This window comes from Pithys albifrons, chromosome 3 (genome assembly GCF_047495875.1).
Source record: "Pithys albifrons albifrons isolate INPA30051 chromosome 3, PitAlb_v1, whole genome shotgun sequence".
Taxonomy (NCBI): Eukaryota; Metazoa; Chordata; class Aves; order Passeriformes; family Thamnophilidae; genus Pithys; species Pithys albifrons.
This window is the reverse complement of record NC_092460.1, coordinates 24436154-24454706: the sequence shown is the minus strand read 5'-3', so window position 1 is coordinate 24454706 and position 18553 is coordinate 24436154. Positions and strand designations below refer to the sequence as shown.

General features: G+C 45.6%; 1 protein-coding gene across 1 annotated transcript; it reads right to left on the bottom strand.

Annotated features, from left to right (window-relative positions):
• Positions 1-3600: 3600 nt before the first annotated feature.
• CKAP4 (cytoskeleton associated protein 4) lies at positions 3601-12804 on the bottom strand. Its single transcript, XM_071551036.1, has 2 exons — positions 12339-12804; positions 3601-6657 (listed from the first exon to the last, which is right to left on the bottom strand). The coding sequence occupies exons 1-2, from the start codon at positions 12684-12686 to the stop codon at positions 5326-5328; spliced, it is 1680 nt and encodes a 559-aa protein (XP_071407137.1). The 5' UTR covers positions 12687-12804; the 3' UTR covers positions 3601-5325.
• Positions 12805-18553: the final 5749 nt, after the last annotated feature.

Here is an 18553-nt window from a genome sequence, read left to right as displayed (position 1 = left end):
TACTCTGGAGCTTAATGATGAGCATTGGGCAGCCTACATTGTTAATCTTGTGAACATAAATAGCTAGTAAACATGGCCTGAGGCCCAGCCTGCTTCCCCAACACCATAAACCATATTTGTTTAAACCATAAGCCATATAAGCCAGCACTACATTCTTTGAAAATGTTCTGATGCTGCCATGTTGAGACCCTGAAAAGGGAACTTGAAAGATGAAAAGCTTGCTCAGTATGAGAAGATCTGTTAGCTAGCAGGTATTCTGGTAAGCAACTCTGATGCACTCATAGGAAAGGAAAGGATTTTTTGAGCTTGATGTACTGGAATTCATTGATGGGTATATTACACATTTTGTGTGCCTTGGGGTGAAATGCTTTCGCCTTGATTTTGTACCAGGAACAAAATGAGAGTGTAGCTATTGACTTCAGTGGGATCTGGATCAGAACCCCCATTGCTCCATAATTTTTAAGTTTCCCATCCAGGTTGAAATCTTCTTTTAAAACCCCACTGGTTCAATTTACAGACTTTGAACACTCCACAGAGGTTGTCCAAGAGAAGCTTCCCAGGCTGCACAGATTGGAGGTATTCTGCTGCCCTTCCCATGTCTCTGGCTCACATGCACACCACCTTGAAGGTCTGATCTCACTCTCTTGCAAGAGCATTTTGAGTTTCCAGGGCAGGGAACTGCACATCAGTAAGGGTTTTTGGCCTGAGTAACATCGAAGTGTGAATTATTCAAACACACTCTGGGAATTGCAATGTTTTGGTTTCATGCCACTGACAAAGATGTCAACTCTTTATGTTTAGATCTCGTCTCTTGCAGTGGTCTTTCTAAACAAGTGGCTCTGCAGTGGCTCTCATCTCAAACCCTGAGTTTGCTTGTGACTTCAAATTATTACTGTAAGTCAAAATTTAAGCATAATATTCTGCATCTCCATGCTATGTATATCCTGGTTTAAAGTTTGGTGAAAAGGGAGAAAGGAGGGGGAAAGAAAACAGTATCAGAAATTACTTTGAAAGTCAGAGTAATAAAAAAAAAAAAAGAAAATTTCAGGGTAACCCTGATTCTTCCTCTGCTTGTTCTGTTTTCCATCCTTACTCATAACTCTAGGACTCCATCCCAACCCCAACCTAAGCAATATTGACAGGAAAGGATTATTCACTGGAATTTGACATATTTACATCTAGAGAGTGCCAAAGGAAAATCTTTCTGAGTGGAATAAAGCCGGCCTTATTTGAACTAGCTTCTTTCTCTAGAATTGTGGATGGACAACACGGTGAGACACCGGAGTTAATTGTGTAATAAATATTTCTTCAAAACTATTTTTTTCTAAATAGAATATGCAGTAAAAGGAGAAATTGCTTCTTTGGCATTTATTTCAGTGAAATTGAATCACTTGAGAAAAGATTTGTCCCCTCGATGATAAGCACAGCATCGAGATACCATCATCTTGGAAAAGATTTTGAGATTATTTGCGTATCTGCAGCAGACCAGGGAACACCTGTTCCATAAGCTCCAACAGAGGAAAAAAAAGGCAAAAAAAAAAGCAGAGTTCAGGGATCTCTTTGTCTGAGGTCTAACAAGCTACAACTGTGATGCTGTATTAACTCTGAATAGTTCTGGGCTTTAGTATTTGCATTATAAATGCAGGAATTATCGAGCTCTGCTCACATAAAGAGATTTCTAAGTTCTTTTATTTTCTGAGTGCATGAGAAAGCACTGACTCCAGAGAAGTTACATTATATTGCAATAGATTGTATACTAGACACTCTGGAGAGGTTGTGCTATGTAAGCAAACAGAAAATACACTTCTTGCTTTGGTGTCCAAGGCAGAATTACCCTTTGAACATCCCTGGTCAGTGTTAGACCAAGTGGGTTCTTGGGCAAAGGAATTGTTTTGTTTGCTGTTTGACCATCTCATGCTGGGATTTACCAAAAAAGTGTTCTCAAAGTCCTGTGTCTAAGTATTTTCACTCTGCATCTCCAGCATCAGTGAATATCTGCTCATGGCTGGCCGAGGATGACAGTGACTAAAATGCACACAGGAGGGCCAGGGTAGCAGCAGTGTAGAAGACCCACAGGGATTATCTTCTCACGGTGCTAAATATCACACACAGCTGACATTAAACCCAGACCAGCCGCAGCTTCCCCTTACCTAAAAATTTATAAACCAAGCAGGTGATGACACAATAAATGGGCCACTTAGCAGCAAAAATGGCAAAACTGGGCAGAGTAAGCGGCAGTTGCTTCTCGAACCAGCCCAGCAGAGGATGAATTTTTTCGGGGGGGGGGGGGAGACTGATGGTAGTGCAGAAGGAGAGAATTGAACAGGGCACACGGACGTGTGTCGCGGGGGGACCTGGAGGGGGTGCTGCAGGGGAGGCGCCAGGCTGGGCATCTTCCCGGGCATCTTGCCGGGCGCTGCCCAGGGAACGAATTCCAGAGGCTGGGACGCCCCGCGCCGCCACCGGGGGGCGCCCGGCCCCGCCCCGCGCGGCTGTGGGTGGGTCATCCTTCCCGCATCCGCCTTTCGCTTCAATCCTCCCGCCACTGCTACCGAGCCTAAAAGTGTGTGTGGCTCGTCTCCGCGAACGAAGATTTGGGCAGGGCTGTCCCCACGTGGGTGTGCCCTTCCAGCCTGCACAGTGGATTTTAGGTGGGGCTCAGCGTGCGCAGAACTGGCCCCACCGTTTAAGTCCTGAGGTCCATCTGCCACGGCCGAGCGAGCTTGGACAGTGCCAGTGAAGTCCTCAGGACTGGAACCTACAGCACCCGGCATTTCCCAGGAGGTCTCCCATCCAAGCACTAATCCGGGGCTGACCCTGCTTAGCTTCCGAGATCTGACGGGATCGGATGTCAGGGATACATCCAACTGTTCCAGCTCTTCACCTGGAACGTTTGACCCTCCATCATCGCCGTTTTTCTTTTGGAGAGTCTCTCCCACCCAGCCATTCCTTTCCCACAGTGCTCCAAATTGGAAAGACTGTCCCTCGCAGTGCCAAACTGTCAGATGTTTTTGGGCTGCTCTGGTGTTTGTACATCTCAGACAGACTTTTCTCCCAGTCACTGGATTTCTCTGCAGCTTTGTTTACAGTACCAGCCGAGTTATGTCAAGTAAGATGGCAGAAAGACTAAATGACTAACCCGTGTTTTAATGAAACCTCTAACACACACTTTTAGGCTGCCAGACACCTTTCTTGGTTATTTCCCTTGAGGTGGTAGCTGAAGCCCTGCTGGGAGAAGTCCAGGCAGCAGCACAAGATTTATCCTAATCACATTTGCAAACACCACTACTCGGGCAAGCCCTTTCAAGTGATCAAGTCCACAGTGCCTCAGTGTAATGGTTTCTCCATTTATGAGAGCTGAAAATGAAGGCAAATGTTAATGAATCAGCTCAATCAATACCTCATCAATCAGGTGGGTAGTTTCAGTTGAAATTTGTTACTGTAATAGCACATTACTCATGAACTACTAATAATATAAAGGAACACTGGCAATACAAACAGTATCTTTCTTGAGATGTTCTCACTGCTTTATTATCTGGTACTTCCCCAAGCCCTTTCCTGTACCGCTGGGAAACACAAGTAAGCAGTGATAAAAAAAGGTGCAAAGAATATTCCAAATGTTTATTATGTATTAAAAATACTGCAAGTAAGCCATACAGTTCATTTCACAGTAACCTAAACAACATTGTTCAAGACTCAAGAAGTCAACAAAGAACAGTGCAGTTCAACAGTGACAAGTTACATTAATGCCATAGGTCACTCTTTCTTTGCCAGCAATTCTTTCCTGTTTACAGTGGGAACAGCACTAGATATGGTTCAGTATTTTATTTACCTAGGAGAACACCTTTTCACTTATGCTGTTCCCACAAGCACATCACTTCTGGGAGAGGCTGTTTCTAGGAATTCTTCACCTAACAGTGAAGGATCTGTCCTAGTGCAGGCTGAGGTGGGCATGACGCCCATGACCTACTTCCAAGGTATCCCTGTGCACACTCCTTTACCAATTCTTTGGATAAAGTTCAAAAGTAAACTTGAAATATTAGAAATCCTCTCCAAAAAGACAGAAACCCCAAAACCCTCTGTGAGAAAGTGTTTTTTAAAAGAGCATCTAAGGAATGATGACGCTTTCTCCTCACTCTCAGCCATCTCCTAGAAGGATCCTTTGCTACCAATGCCCCAGCCTAGTGACAAAAATAGTGACAAGAATCAGGCACCAAGTCCTGAATATGTAACAAGAGTTCAGGTCACTGTCAGCTGTGTGAAAACTTGGACACATATATGCCATAGAAGCAATTCTGCTGATTTCATGGTGATTTTCCCTTGTGTGTGTTTTGGAGTATATTATTATTGTTGTTAGCATGCTCGTTATATATGGAACACGACTTTGGTCCTTCTTTTTCCTCATTCAAATTTGTGATCATTTTTACAGAGCAATCCTGTATCAAAGACCAAAATAAGGACTTTCCAGGAAAGACACAGCCTCATCATGTAAACAGCCTAAAAATACAACAAAAATATTACTGTACCCTCTTGAATCCCATCCTTCAGATGTCCCTTCTGAGCACTGATCTTTTGCACCAGCAGCTGAAGATGCTGGCAAAGAATCCTGTGATCACAAGGAATCAATCTCTCCAGCCAGATGGTGGAATAGCTCTTAGGCCTTAGCCCCAGGCAATGCCACTTACCTCACTCAGTGTTGGCTCCTTGGTACTGATTAAGGACTCACAGAAATATACAGCTCAGGTGACACCCGGTGAACTGACCACATGGTTGAGTCCCCAACTCCAGAAACAAACGAGATGCTTCAAACCTGCTCCAGACTTAAGCTTACCACAGTAAACTGTTTAAGATAGGGTGTAGTTTTGCTCATTTGTTTCTTAAGCCGAAACATACCAGTAAAATCCTCAGTGTGTGTCCAGAGCATGCTTTTGGCACCACAACAGCCCTTCTGTGTGGGATATCTCGTGTCACAGTGAGAAACACCTGCATGCCATTACATGTGTGCCCGTGCTGACGAGGTTGTAATGCCTTATTACACCATTACAGTTACAGCGGTATAACTTTATAGAGATGAGCCCTTAGAAACTCGGCCCCCAACTAAACTCATATTTTCTTAAAATAGAATTTAAGGAAAAAACAACCAACCAACCCAACAAAACCCACAAAAACACTACACAGAAGTAAAGGAAATAAGCAGAACTGTCTCTATTATTAAAGTATTCTTATTCTCTTTGGAGGTATCAAATTGCTTTTAAAAAGAGTAAAAAATGGGGCATACAAAAGCTATTTTCCTTAATCCATTATTTGCCCAAGGAGCACTGTTGCCTAAAATTTTTCATGTATTTTTTCTACTTTCACAAACAACCTTTCCAGATCATTCCTCAAGTCATCTATTGAGCTCTTCACAGACTCTAAGTTGTTCTCATTATTTTCTATTTTCACTGAGTAGGAGACTAAACTATCCACTGCAGTTCTTATCATTTTCAAATCGGAATCAACCTGGCTAACAGAAGATCTCAGTTCATCTACAGAGCCTTCCACAGAAGAAAACTTTTCAAGGTAGCCTTGAGAATGTGCTTGACCTGTCTGAAGATTTCCTTGATCCAACAAAGTACTAATTTGCTTCTGGACATCCTGGAGAGCACTGGAGGATGGCAGGTCACTGATGCTTCTCCTTAAGTTTTCCACATCATTGTACAGCGAGGTCTGTGCTTCGCCAAGACTTTTGAGAACATCTGTGACTGAAGTTACATCTGTATTTGTGAGCCTCTGAAGAGTACTAATGCTTTGTTCTAGTGTATTGAGTTTATTCTCATATTCTGACTCCTTAGAAAGGAAAGGTTGCAACTTTTCACTGTTTTGAGCAGCAACAGAAGTTAGAGACCCCAGGCTGTCTTCTATATGCCTCAAGCGAGACTCCAGTCCTTCACTGTTCTTCCCAAAAGTTTCTAATGCTCTTCTGAAGAGCTCATTATCTTCCCATTTGTTGAGGTCAGCTTTAACTTGCAGTAAATCTTCATCAAGTCTTTTAATGTCACTAGGGAGCTGCATAATTGAATCCTCAGCTCTCAGAACTTTCTCTTGTAAAGCTTTTAATGAAAGGTGTTCAGTGTCCGCAGCCTCTTTGAACTTTTCATGTTCTTTTTTGAGGTTGACTAGCTCTTTCACTTCAGTATACACATCAGACTCCATGGAGTCCATTGTACTCTTCAAGGTCTCTATGTCCTTTTCTTTGATTTTCATGGATGCCTGCATCTCATCAAAAGCATCTTTTAGCACCTTAATTTCATGTTTATACACATCTGCCTGTTCTAGAGAACCAACCTTTGCTTTCATATTGTTGATTTCATCTTGGCTCCTTTGCTGGACTTGAGTAAATACAGCAATGTTATCATTTATAGACTTTGTTAGCTCTGTTAGTCTCTCTTCCACTGTGTTTTCCAGAGATGTAAAGTCTCGCTCCCTTGCATCCTTCACCATGTGAATGCCATCAGACAAGTCTTTTAAAATTTCATTTTGCAGCTTCTGAAGCACTTCACTGATGCGGTTTATTTCACTCTCCCCTTGTTTAACAGCCTTCTCGGTAACCTCCTGCTTCTGCTGCACCATCTTCATCATGGATTCAAATTCTCCAAAGGTGGTTTGAAGAGAACGTACCTGAAACATAAATACATGTGGTTAGTACCTGTAATTTCATCCTTTCCCTTTTTGTCAAAGATCCTTATAGCCCTTGTTACCAAATCAAATGATCACCTGGCAATCCTTCATGCTCCCTACCTGAAGTGACCCTATGGCATACAGCTATGGGAGGCATAAAAAGCCCAGCTGCTAGAGCCTTACAGCTCTATTATAGATATGTATGTCTTCTACTGCATACTTCCCACAGCATACTGCTGGAAAAGCTGGCAGCCCATGGCTTGGACAGGGGCACTCTGTGCTGGGTTAAGAGCTGGCTGGATGGCCAGGCCCAGAGAGTGCTGGTGAACGGGGCTGTGTCCAGCTGGCGGCCAGTCACCAGTGGTGTTCCCCAGGGGTCTGTGTTGGGCCCAGCTTTGTTTAACATCTTTACAGGTAATTTAGATGAGGGGATTGAGTCCATCATTAGCAAGTTTGCAGATGACACCAAGTTGGGAGGGAGTGTTGACCTACTGGAAGGAAGGAGGGCTCTGGAGAGGGACTTTGATAGGCTGGAGAGATGGGCTGATTCCAATGGGATGAGGTTTAACAAGGCCAAGTGCAGGTCCTGCCCTTTGGCCACAACAACCTCCTGCAGCGCTACAGGTTGGGGACAGAGTGGCTGGAGAGCAGACAGGCAGAAAGGGACCTGGGGGGACTAATTGACAGGAGGCTGACCATGAGCCAGCAGTGTGCCCAGGTGGCCAAGAAGGCCAATGGGATCCTGGCCTGTATCAAAAATAGTGTGGCCTGCAGTACCAGGGCAGTGATCCTTCCCCTGTACTCAGTGCTGGTGAGGCTACACCTTGAGTACTGTGTTCAGTTCTGCGCCCCTCAGTTCAGGAAAGAGATTGAAGGGCTGGAGTGGGTCCAGAGAAGAGCAACAAGGCTGGTGAAGGGGCTTGAGCACAAGTCCTACAAGGAAAGGCTGAGGGAGCTGGGGTTGTTTAGCCTGAAGAAGAGGAGGCTCAGGGGAGACCTTATCACTCTCTACAACTCCCTGAAAGGATGTTGTAGCCAGGTGGGGGTTGGTCTCTTCTCTTAGGCAACCAACAGTAGGACAAGAGGGCATGGGCTTAAGCTCTGCCATGGGAAGTTCAGGTTGGATATCAGAAAGAAATTCTTTACAGAGAGAGTAGTCAAGCATTGGAATGGCCTGCCCAGAGAGAGGGTGGATTCTCTGACCCTGGAAGTTTTTAAGATGAGACTGGATATGGCACTTAGTGCCATGATCTAGTAATCAAAGTGGGGTTGATTAAGGGTTGGACTTGATGATCTCAGAGGTCTCCTCCAACCCAACTGATTCTATGATTCTATGGTACTGAGGATCCTTGGCATCAGTGACCTGCCATAGATGATCCAGGAAACCCATGGCATGGAAAAAGGAACTCAAGTCGCCATACTTTGCATACAGACCCCTAAGCCATCCTCCCTATCCAATTCCTGGTTCTACAGACCACAAGTCCCTAAGGGGGGGAAAGGGAGGGGGGGAAAGAAAGCCAAAATAACATCTGGCATCAGCTTCTGAATATAGAAAAGCTGGGATTAGACTTTATCAAGCAATAATACCAAGGTCCAATGCTTGACCATGAAAAAGAAGTTTCACAGTAGACTAGAAAGAGCAACAGGGAAAATCAGGGAGAAAGGGGAACTAGGATGGACTGAGGCATGGGAGTAGCAATCATGACATTTTGCTGCTCTTGGACACCAGTGGAGACAATAGATTTTTCCTGTTAAATATTTTTTAAGATAAAAAAACTAGAAAAAGATAAAAAAATTAGAAAGACTTTAATGTTCTAAATACTTAGTCCCTCATTATTCACACTCATGCATACAGCCACATGCTCCTGACCAATGTGCAGAGGCAGAGAACAAAGGCACAGCAGCTGCCAAGGGGCCTGCCTTGCATCTAGCTCAGGTTAACAGCAAGTCACTACCACTGGATCAGGTAGTGACTTAAGACTTCCCAATTACAAAAACTGTCCTTACAACTGGTTTTAGTAGCAGCAAGAGGGAAAAGGTCAAGGGGTGGGTGGCCACCACATTCACTTACTCTCAAAGTAAGATCCAGACCATGGAAGCAAGCATCACTTAATTTTGAGGCTAAGCAGAGTATCAGTCCTGAGATTGAAGAAATCTTTTTGTCCATGTGTGTGGGTTGTACCTTTTTAAACTTTGTAAAGCAATGTAAGAACTCCCATTGCCTGCGACAGGAATCCATCACGCAGAAAATACCTCGAGGCTTTGGCAGGATGGCAAGCGCTGAGTAATGCATGTTGCCTTGCCTCATGCTACTCCCTATGTCTAAGGGCTATATTAATCAGTCATGCCACATGGGCTGCCATGTTTACTGATTAGATACACAGCTGGAGGAGTGGTTTTATTTTATAAATAGAAAGAAGTATATTTTATACAGTCTTAGAAAGAAATATACAGAGCTGCCTTTTTTTTCTCTTTACAACTGAAGGAGGCTCCAGCAGTTCCCAGTCTGACTGTGAACCTAAAAACTATTTTCAAAAGACCTAACAGACTTCCCAACTAGAAATTAAGCTATTTGTATGTATTTTTGCAAATCCCTGGCCAAATCTTCCTTAGTCTTTATGGAAGTCTACACTGTGTAAGGACTGTAGAGTTTGCCATGAGACTTGCCCTTGCTCCAACAGATTCCTGCAGTTTGAGGAATACTCATAAAGATGATTTCTTTTCTCCCACTCTTCTGTAAAAAGGTTTCTAATGACTCTCCACTCCCCACTGGTATTCTCTAGTGCTCCGATACAAAACTAGAAATGAGGTAAGGGGAAGGGGTGCAGAGGGTAGTGCTGCCACACATATTGCAGCTGGTCATTATACTGATCTACCAACCTCATTTTCATTACATCTTAGCTGTCATTCATTCTGATTCTTTCCACAGAGAGCTTTTTCTGTAGCACTATAAATGGACTTTAGAATTTTAACAGGAGGGCATAGGAAAGTTCTCCCCCTCTTATGACAGAATTTATTTCCTTTGATGCACTCCAACTAAATCACCAAATTCGTATTTGCAAGTAATGATCCTCAATTGTTAGTTTAAGAAAAGACCTCAGAAACAGCCAGAACTCTCCAAATGGCCAGGTCCCTGCTGCTGTATGACTGACAGAGCCGGATCCCATCCCTCCACAGTGGAACTGCTTTATACCTGCTCCTCCACTGCTTTCAGGCAACGCTCATGGTATAAGCTGAAGCTATTTTCCTACACTTCCAGCTGGGCCAGACATCTGGAGAGCAGTGAGCTCTGATATACTAAAATGTGCCTTCAAATTAGACGAGCTTCTACTCTGATCTGTCCTAGCCAAGAGCTACCAGGGCCCAAAGCAAACCCCTTGCACAAGAGGGGGGTAAAACTCACAACTTCAAAGCAGTAGTTCATATTCACTGTGCAGTGGTTTGTGTGTGCATCTGCACGTGAGCTTGCCTTTTTGGCATACCTGGCTGGTAAGGTTTGAAGCCATAGCCCTTGAAATACTCAACATCACAAATAGTGAATAAAAACGTATCTACAGCTAATGACTATGTCTTCTCTAACTGGTCATACTATCTTATGTTTAAACACCAAATGACCTTGGCCTCTCTCAGAATGATGCTATGTTAAAGACTAAACTTCCACATCATTTCCTTTCTCCTGGATGTGTAAAGCAGATGAGTTTACATAATGCTTACTCCTGACAGGAGCTCCCTGCAGTCAAAGACTGAAGGGCAAAGCCATGCAGCAGCCTGCACTGACCACACTCTGCAACTACAATACTGGATCCTGTACCTTTGTAAAGCAATGAAATACAGCCTGTCAAATACAGCCTCTTCTTCAAGTACATCCTTCTGTAAAGACACCACCAAACCACAGCAAGCAAAGCTTTCAAGGTTGTTTCAAAACTCTGTGTGACCTCTTTCTCTCACTTTTAATTCTTGCATTACTCTATGTCTAACATCAGCAATCTGCTGTACACAAGCAAGTAAGTTTCAGTTCTCTTTGAAACCAACTATTTATAAACTTCTCGGAATATAGGAAATCTATAAATATATATATATTTATAGTATATACTCTCCTAGAATAAGGGACACGTACCTACAATTTTCTGCAATGTCATGGGGATGGGAGGAAGCAAACTGTACTCATTCCTTTGCTTGGAAGGGCTTATATATTGCACATACATCTGGGTTACATACTCATGTATTGTTGTTTTACATCTTGTCATTGCAATTTCTTCCTTCCTACAGTCTGTAAAAATGCCTTAAAAATGAATAAAGGACATCCTTTGCTAGTTCAAGTTATGGCCCTGTTATCAGTGAGTAAAACCCTCAGAATTTAAAATTAGCTTCAGAAACAGGACTATAGTCCTGAATTTTATAACCCTTTTCCTCCCCTCACGCAAATTATTCTTTTCCTTTTTGTTGTATGGGAAACACCAAGACTGACCCTACAATCTCCACGTGTGCAGGCTGCTGTGTTTTCTGGAAGCACCACCAAACAGCCAGAGGATTTGTGTCCCCCCATCGCCAGGGGGACAAGCTCGCAGGGAACACAGGGAATCTGCATAGTTTGCTGTGCAGAGAGCAGTCAAGCTGAGACAAGAATTCCCTTTTCTTTGATCTGATTCAGTCCTAACTTTACATTCTGCCTTCCAACCAATTTACCTACTCCCTAGACAGGAGCTTGGTTGCATGTCGATGATATGCAACCATTTTTAAAGGTTTTGGGACCCTAAGATGTATCCAGACGGACAATGCTGTTTGAGAAATTCTAGCTGAGAGGCTAGTAAGGGCCTGAGTGAAAAAAAATTAGGGAAATGAGCACTTATTTCACTTCACTTGAGCCTGCGCCAACAACTTCACAGCTCTTCCAGGGTCCTGCACTGCCTTGGCCACTGTGAGTCTCACTCCCTTGGCCGGAGGCAGCTGCAGGAACGTGGGAGGCAGAGTACAGAGGGAGCAGCGCTTCTGGCACAGCCCCTGCTGTTCGGTGAAGCTGACATGGGGTGTGTTTTCTAGAGTGTGAGGCCGTCGAGACAGGACCCTGCCACGTCTGACGGCGCTGGCACACATCCCGTGTCCCCGGGCACACACCCGGTGTCCCTTGGCACATACACCTGCCCGCTCGACGAGGCAGCAACGAGCTGCCCCCAATGGGTTAAGTCATTTTCGGGCCCCGAAGCCACGGAATTACGGGCAGCAGCTCCCTGGGAAGGGCAGGTCTGCACTGCTGCCAACACATTCGCGTGCGGGTTGCACTCCAGAAAATGGCTTCGGGCCCGGGCCCTGGAAAAGCGAGCTGGGGGCTGCGGCCGCGGGTCCCGTCCCGCCCCGTCCCGCCCAGCCCGGCGCCGCCTGGCAGGGATTTCTCGCTGCACTGAGGCCACGTTTGCAGGCACGGGGAAAACCGCGGCCCTGATTCTATCTGCGCCTCTAATGCCATGAGAGCATCTTTGAGGGCGCACACAAGGCGAGAGGCGGGCGGGGGGAGCGGGACACTTTTGCTTTCCCGCAAGCCGGGCCATGGGACGGAGGCGCAGCTCCTTATTTAGGGGGCTATGCCACGTCCCCTCTGCCCGGGCGGCTCTGCCCCCCCGCCCGGCCGAGCAGCAACGGCGGTGCCCGGCGCGCCCTCCTGCCCCGGCCCGGCGCCGCGCTACCTTCTGCACCACGGCGTCCAGGGTGCCGGCCAGCTCCTGCCGCTGCCGGACCGAAGCCTCCAGCTCCCGGGCGCTCCGCCCGACCTCCTCCCGCAGCTGCTGCACGTACCAGCCGGCGGGCAGCGCGGCGCCCAGCACCAGCGCGGCGCCCAGCAGCGGCAGCGCCCAGCCGCGCCGGGGGCCGGCGCCGGAGCGGCCCCCCCCGCCGGCCCTGCCGCCCCGGCCGTGCCCCGCCGCCGCCGGCTTCTTGGCCGCCGGCTCCTCGGCGCCGCCGGGCTGCGCGCCCTTCTCGTTGGCGGCGGCGGGCGGGCTGCTCCCCTTTCCGCCCCGGTGCTTGGCGGCCGACATGGCGGGACGCCGCCGCTGTCGTGCGGAGAGCGGGGGCAGCGGGAGCAGCGAGAGCGGGCGAGGAAAACGGAGGGAAGGCGGCGGCGCCGGCCCAGGCAGCGCCGCGCTCCCCGCCCCGCCCCGGCCCCCGCCCCGGGGAGCCGCCACGCACACGGGGATGGACTGCGGGCCGGGCCGGGGGCAGACGTGGCGCACTCGGGACCTGAGGGAGGCAGCGGGATGGGGGAAAGACCCTCTCCCGGCCGCCACCCTCGGCATGGGGCTCCGGGAGCGGGATGCGCCAGGCTCTGGCCCCTCGCAGCCCCCGGGATCCCCCAGCGTGGTCCCGCTGCCAGTTCTCAGCCCTGCGTGCAGTTCTGCCGGCAGAGCGCGGCGGCGGAACACAAGTTCCTGCATTGCTTGGTTAGGTTTTGGCTGGAATGACTGCAGCAAGCGCTAGAATGACTGAGCGCAAGGCGTGGAGAAAAAAGTTTTCTCCATCCGCAAGCCCTCCATCCCACATCCCATTTCTAGTACCTGTAGAGCACAGACTTGGCATCGGGCTCCTCCCTGGGGCACCCAGCAGCTGCCCTGGGTTGGCAGGAGCGCTCCTGGCCCGACACAAGCGCCCATCGGATCACGGATGGCTTTGTCCCAAGGGGACAACACACTCAGCACCGAACGTGCCCGCGGAGCCTTTCCGCTCCGAGCCTGCTCCTTTTCCTCCCCACGCCGACAGGAGACCGCTGCCTTCGTGTTCCCAACAGAGCAAGTCCCGGCACAGGACAGGATAGGGAAGAGAACAGGCCCCTGCGCCGCTGGCTCCAGCTGGGGCCGCACAGTGTGCGCAGTGCACAGCCCTGCTTGCTTCCTTTTGGCTCTCCAGTTCTCTTGCGACTAAAGAGGCAGAGGGAGGTGAAGCTGAGTGATTTAGAGATGCTGGCAAATAAAGGAGAGTAGGGAAGGAGAGAGTAAGGCAGAGTAGAGGGATAAAGCATTGGAGCAGCAAACAGTTTATTGTGCATTAAATGAATGAGTCGATTTGGAGAGGTGGGGATGTGAATGCATCTGATCATGAACCTGAGGATCCTTATGAACTGGGTGGGCTTGAACCTGGAAGGAAAGCGGAGGAGAACGTGCCTTGCACCTCTGTTTGGGAGAAAGGGAGATATCATATGGGAATTACTTGCACAGATTTTCCAGCATCACTAAGAGCTCCTTAAACCCTTTTCAGAAACTGAGAAGTTGTGTCTTAAATTGTTATCATTGACTTCCTTGATTGTAGAAACTTGAAAAATACAACATAAGTCTGCCTACTACTTTGGACCAGACTATAGGACAAGTGTAAGCACAGAAAACTGTTTCAAAAATACAACTTGAACTCATCAATATTGTACCTCTTTGTATGTCCTTCAACCCGAACTGGTTAATGTAGTGACTATTGTCTGATAGACATCTACCTGCTCTGCCAGGTCCACTGATGAGTTTTAGGATGTTTTGGGTCTAGACCCTTAATCACTGGTGGCTTTTAGAGAACGATTTTTTGTAACTTTTATGTAAATTTCTCCACACATGCACAGTACAGGGCCAAGGTGTGTCACCTCATATTATATTTGTAACTGAGTTACAATTCTGTCTTATTTTTTACAAGAAAGGACTAGGGCATATTTTCTTTTAACCTTAATAAGACAAATTGCAGGCAACATAGACTTTTTAATATACTAGCTGATGGAGTAGATTGCAATTGTATTTGCTTGGCCGCCTTCAGCTCTTGAGTCCCTGTGCTGATGATGTCTGATTCACTGCTCTCTCTAAAACTGTAAGCCAGATTTATGCTCCTGTCCAGAAACTCTGTTTCAGAAGATGCCTGAAAATTCAAAGCAAGATGCATATTCAGGTTGCTATTTTAAAGTTAATAGAAGATGAATTGCAATTAGGTGGAGTCTTCATGTTGCTGGAAGCTTCATGAACCCAGGATTTTGGACCTAGGACAGGGCTGTAACAGTGTCCGATGCAACTGAGTTTGTAATGAAAAACCCTAAAAATTCTAAATACTAACAGCCTAAAAAGATGCTAAAAATCTTTTCCAGTGCTTGGTCCCTGCACTTCCCCGTGTTTTAAACAGAAAACAGAGTAGAGTATAGTGACTAGACTAGGTTGAGTTGAGGGGGACATACAACAGTCATTTAGTCAAACTGCTTGACCAAAGAGACTCTCAGTTTCTACCTCCTTCCTCCTATCCAATAGACATGCTGAGTAGCGAGGATATCAGGATGGATTCTCAAGGAGTTTTGAAAACTTTCATGTCATTACAAGACAATCATTCAACAAAGTCAGCTGATCCCATATTGCCCCTTTCTTTCACAATTCTTAAGATGAGAGAGGCTTCCATGGCAGACTTCTGTTACTGCCTTTGCCTCTCATTCTCTCAGGCAGTTTATGGCTAGGATCATGCAAACCAATTTAGGCTTGGGCTAAAAGCAAAAACTTAGACAGCCAGTAGTAATGGTGGTAGTTTTAAAAGGATTTGTTGGTTTTTTAAGAACAATGCAATGAAAAGTTTTTGGTAGATGGTTCTTCCCTAAGATATGTTTCACCACTTCTGTATTTTAATCTTTCTATGTAAAGCTAGCTTTTAAAAAGTCTGTATTTGTATCCATTAATACTTGCTCATATTAAAGATCTGTGTGAGACAAGCAAATTCTGTTCAAGACAGAGTCAATGAAAATAATGTTTTAAGGTTCTACTGGGGCTTCTGAGCAAAGATCGTAGAAATCTACAACTTCAGTGTCTCTAAGTCATTAAAAATCTCAGTAGCAACAAGCTCTTTCCAACCCTACACCTAGCCTGCTGAACTGCTAGTGCAAGTTCAATTCATTTCCTTCTCATGCTTTTAACACTGAAATGTTTTGCCAAGAAGCATTCCACAAGTGGAAGTTCATTACATCAATGTGCAAGCCAAAACTCCTCACAATATAAAAAACTGAACACTAATATATCTGTTTCTCTATTTGATTACAGCAAGAGATTAAATGAAGTTTTGTCTTGGAAGGCCTTTTCTTAGTCTTTCCTTTAACTACAGTACATTCTTTATATATATTTATATACATATATATATGTATAAAATTTTAGGTTGAGTATTATTTAGAAACAGGGAATCTTAAAGTTAGCAGGATCACAGCCCCTGGTGGTAGCCCAGCAGCCCAGCAAATACAGTTCAATTCAATACTTCTGCCAAGGCTTAGGGCGAACTGAGCTGTTTGGTCTGTACATAGTTTTAGTCAGTACTAGAATGGATGATAAGAGAATTTATAGTGAATTGTCTCAGGCATTATGTCAGCACAGTTTGGTCAAATGCACAGATCTGAGACCAAAAGTCAGTAGTTGCAGAGGGTGTTGGAGTGACTGCAGATTATGGGCACCTCGACAGAACTGGGTTAACTGATTGCCCTGACCTTAAAAAGTAACAGAGAGCTTGCATGGGGTCAAAAGGTTGTCAAATACATCCCAGAGGTGGCTGGAGCCTTGCACTAAAACAGGTGAGGTCCCCTCAGAATACCCTCGCCTTGCTCATTAGCATGAGAGTAGAAATCTTCAGCAGCAAGTAATACACCCTGGGAAGGCTCTAATAGATAATAGCAGAGTTTGCACAGTGAATATCTAGCCACAGCCTTAGTTGTCTCACACTTTATGAGAGGGGGGATATCACATTTCTATTTAGGAAGGGCCTAGAAAGGCCAAGATTTGTAGCAGTACCTTAAGACTCAGGATTTTAGCTCTGAAGCCGTTTATTTCAGAGTTTACTGTAAGAACTGAGCCATATGGACTGCACCAGAGACAGTAATCAAGGGGATAACCAATGTTAAGTATCAAGGGATATAAATCTCTTCCAGGTAGTAAGGCACCATATGTAACATACCATTTCTCCTTCTCCCAGTTGGCAGTAGCAAGGAAGATGTTAGTGATGTACCACCCTAGGCTTTTTCTCACCATGGACCAAATGCCAACTATTTGTGACCGTGAGTACCATTGTACAAATAGCTTCTCATATTTCACACAGTGGGTAAAACTCTTTATTTTCTATGCACAGAAAGACTGACCACTAGTGCTGAGGGGAGTGTGCATTAGGACTTTGCTGAGGTGGTGAAGTTGCTAGACACTGCTGACTGGTGTGGTTATGGAATTTACTGATGTACTTTTTTCTCTCAAAGGTGCCAATATTCTGTTTTGCCTCTGTGAATTTCAAGCCAGACACTTCAGTGGGGAGAAGTAGTTTGCCTCTCACAACACTGATTTCTCCTTGGAATACAAGAAAGTAGAGAACAAGCTGATGAGCCATCCTTACACCTGCCTTATAGTCTTTTGTCTTGTCCTTGAGGCTATTATCAAATCTGGGCCTGATGATCTGAGCCAACTCAGAGTTTTAACATCCATCTGTTAGCACTAAAGCCAGTCTGCCTGGCTCAGTTATTAGGATTAGGGCAAAATATCTTGTGACTTCGAGTTATGTTCTCAACTTAGTTGTCATGGGCCCTGGCATAAACAATAACATGCCCTGCTTGCCCTTTCCTCCCACTCTAACCAGCAGTTAGCTACACACTGGGACATTTCTGACCTGCAGGGCCAAAGGCAGCTGCCTCTTTTACCCACCCCGTAGCTGCATTGGTGTCTGCTGGGTGAAGTGGTGCATTAATTGTAGGGTTTACTGTCTTTGCCAGTTTTACTGGTACAGTAAAGAAAGGTTATGAATCAACTTGCTGCAAAGGCTGAGCACGAACAAGTCCTTCACTTCAATTAACAGTGCTTTTGTAGTGAAAGGCTGAGAATTAAAGTCAACTTGAGACATTAGTCAAAATTCCAAATTTATACCTTTGTGGTTTAACTCTATCCTGCAACAAAGCACCACACAGCTGCTCACTCTAACTCCACAGCCCACCCCCAGTGGGATGAGGGAGAGAATCAGAAGGGTAAAAGTGAGAAAACTTGTGGGTTGAGATAAAAACAGTTTAATAATAGAAATAAATTAAAATAATAATAAATCGTAATGAAAAGGAAAATAATAGAGAGAAATAAAACCAAAGAAAGGCAAGTGATGCAAATGAAAACAATTGCTCACCACCAACTGACCAATGGCCAGCCAGTCCCCATGCTGTGCCCCTCTGCCAACCTTCCCCCTAGTTTTATTGCTGACCATGACACCATATGGTATGGAATATCCCTTGGGTCAGTAGGGGTCAGCTGTCCTGGCTTTGTCCCCTCCCAAATTCTTGTGCACCCCCAGCCTCCTTGCTGGTGGGGTGGGGTGAGAGGCAGAAAAGCCCTTGGCACTGTTTAAGCACTGCTCAGCAGTAACTAAAACATACCTGTGTTATCAACACTGTTTTCAGCACAAATCCATACCAGCTACTATGAAGAAAATTAACTCTACCTCAGCCAAATCCAGCACATACATCCTTGTGCTATTTAAGACACAAGGACATTAATCTTCTTAACTGAGCAGAGAAAATTTAAAGGCTGTACAATTATTTTCCTGGCTGACATTGCAGATACTCAGATGGGAAATGAGTGTCATTTCTCTGTGGAGAATATCTCTACAGTAGATAATCTACTTCAAGATCCATATAATGGCCTATAGCTTCAGTGCCTCTGGATCAGGAAGGAACTGAAACCAAAAAGGAGGTCAACTGCTGAGTACTGCAGGGTTTAACTTATTCTTGCCTTTTGGACTGGAATCTCAAAGTATGTTCTTGGTGCCTCAGCTATGCATATAAATGTACACATCTGATAGATAGATAGATAGATAGATAGATAGATAGATAGATAGATAGATAGAGCAAGCTATGCACTCTAAGGATGTGCTCCAAAACAACTGATGTGCTGAAGGAGAA

Bases quoted from the DNA above. Each gene is read 5' to 3' on its own strand.
- CKAP4 (XM_071551036.1), bottom strand. From the start codon at position 12,686: ATGTCGGCCGCCAAGCACCGGGGCGGAAAGGGGAGCAGCCCGCCCGCC. The intron at 6,658-12,338 runs GTAGCGCGGCGC...TTTATGTTTCAG, and splicing joins TGGACGCCGTGGTGCAGAAG to GTACGTTCTCTTCAAACCAC.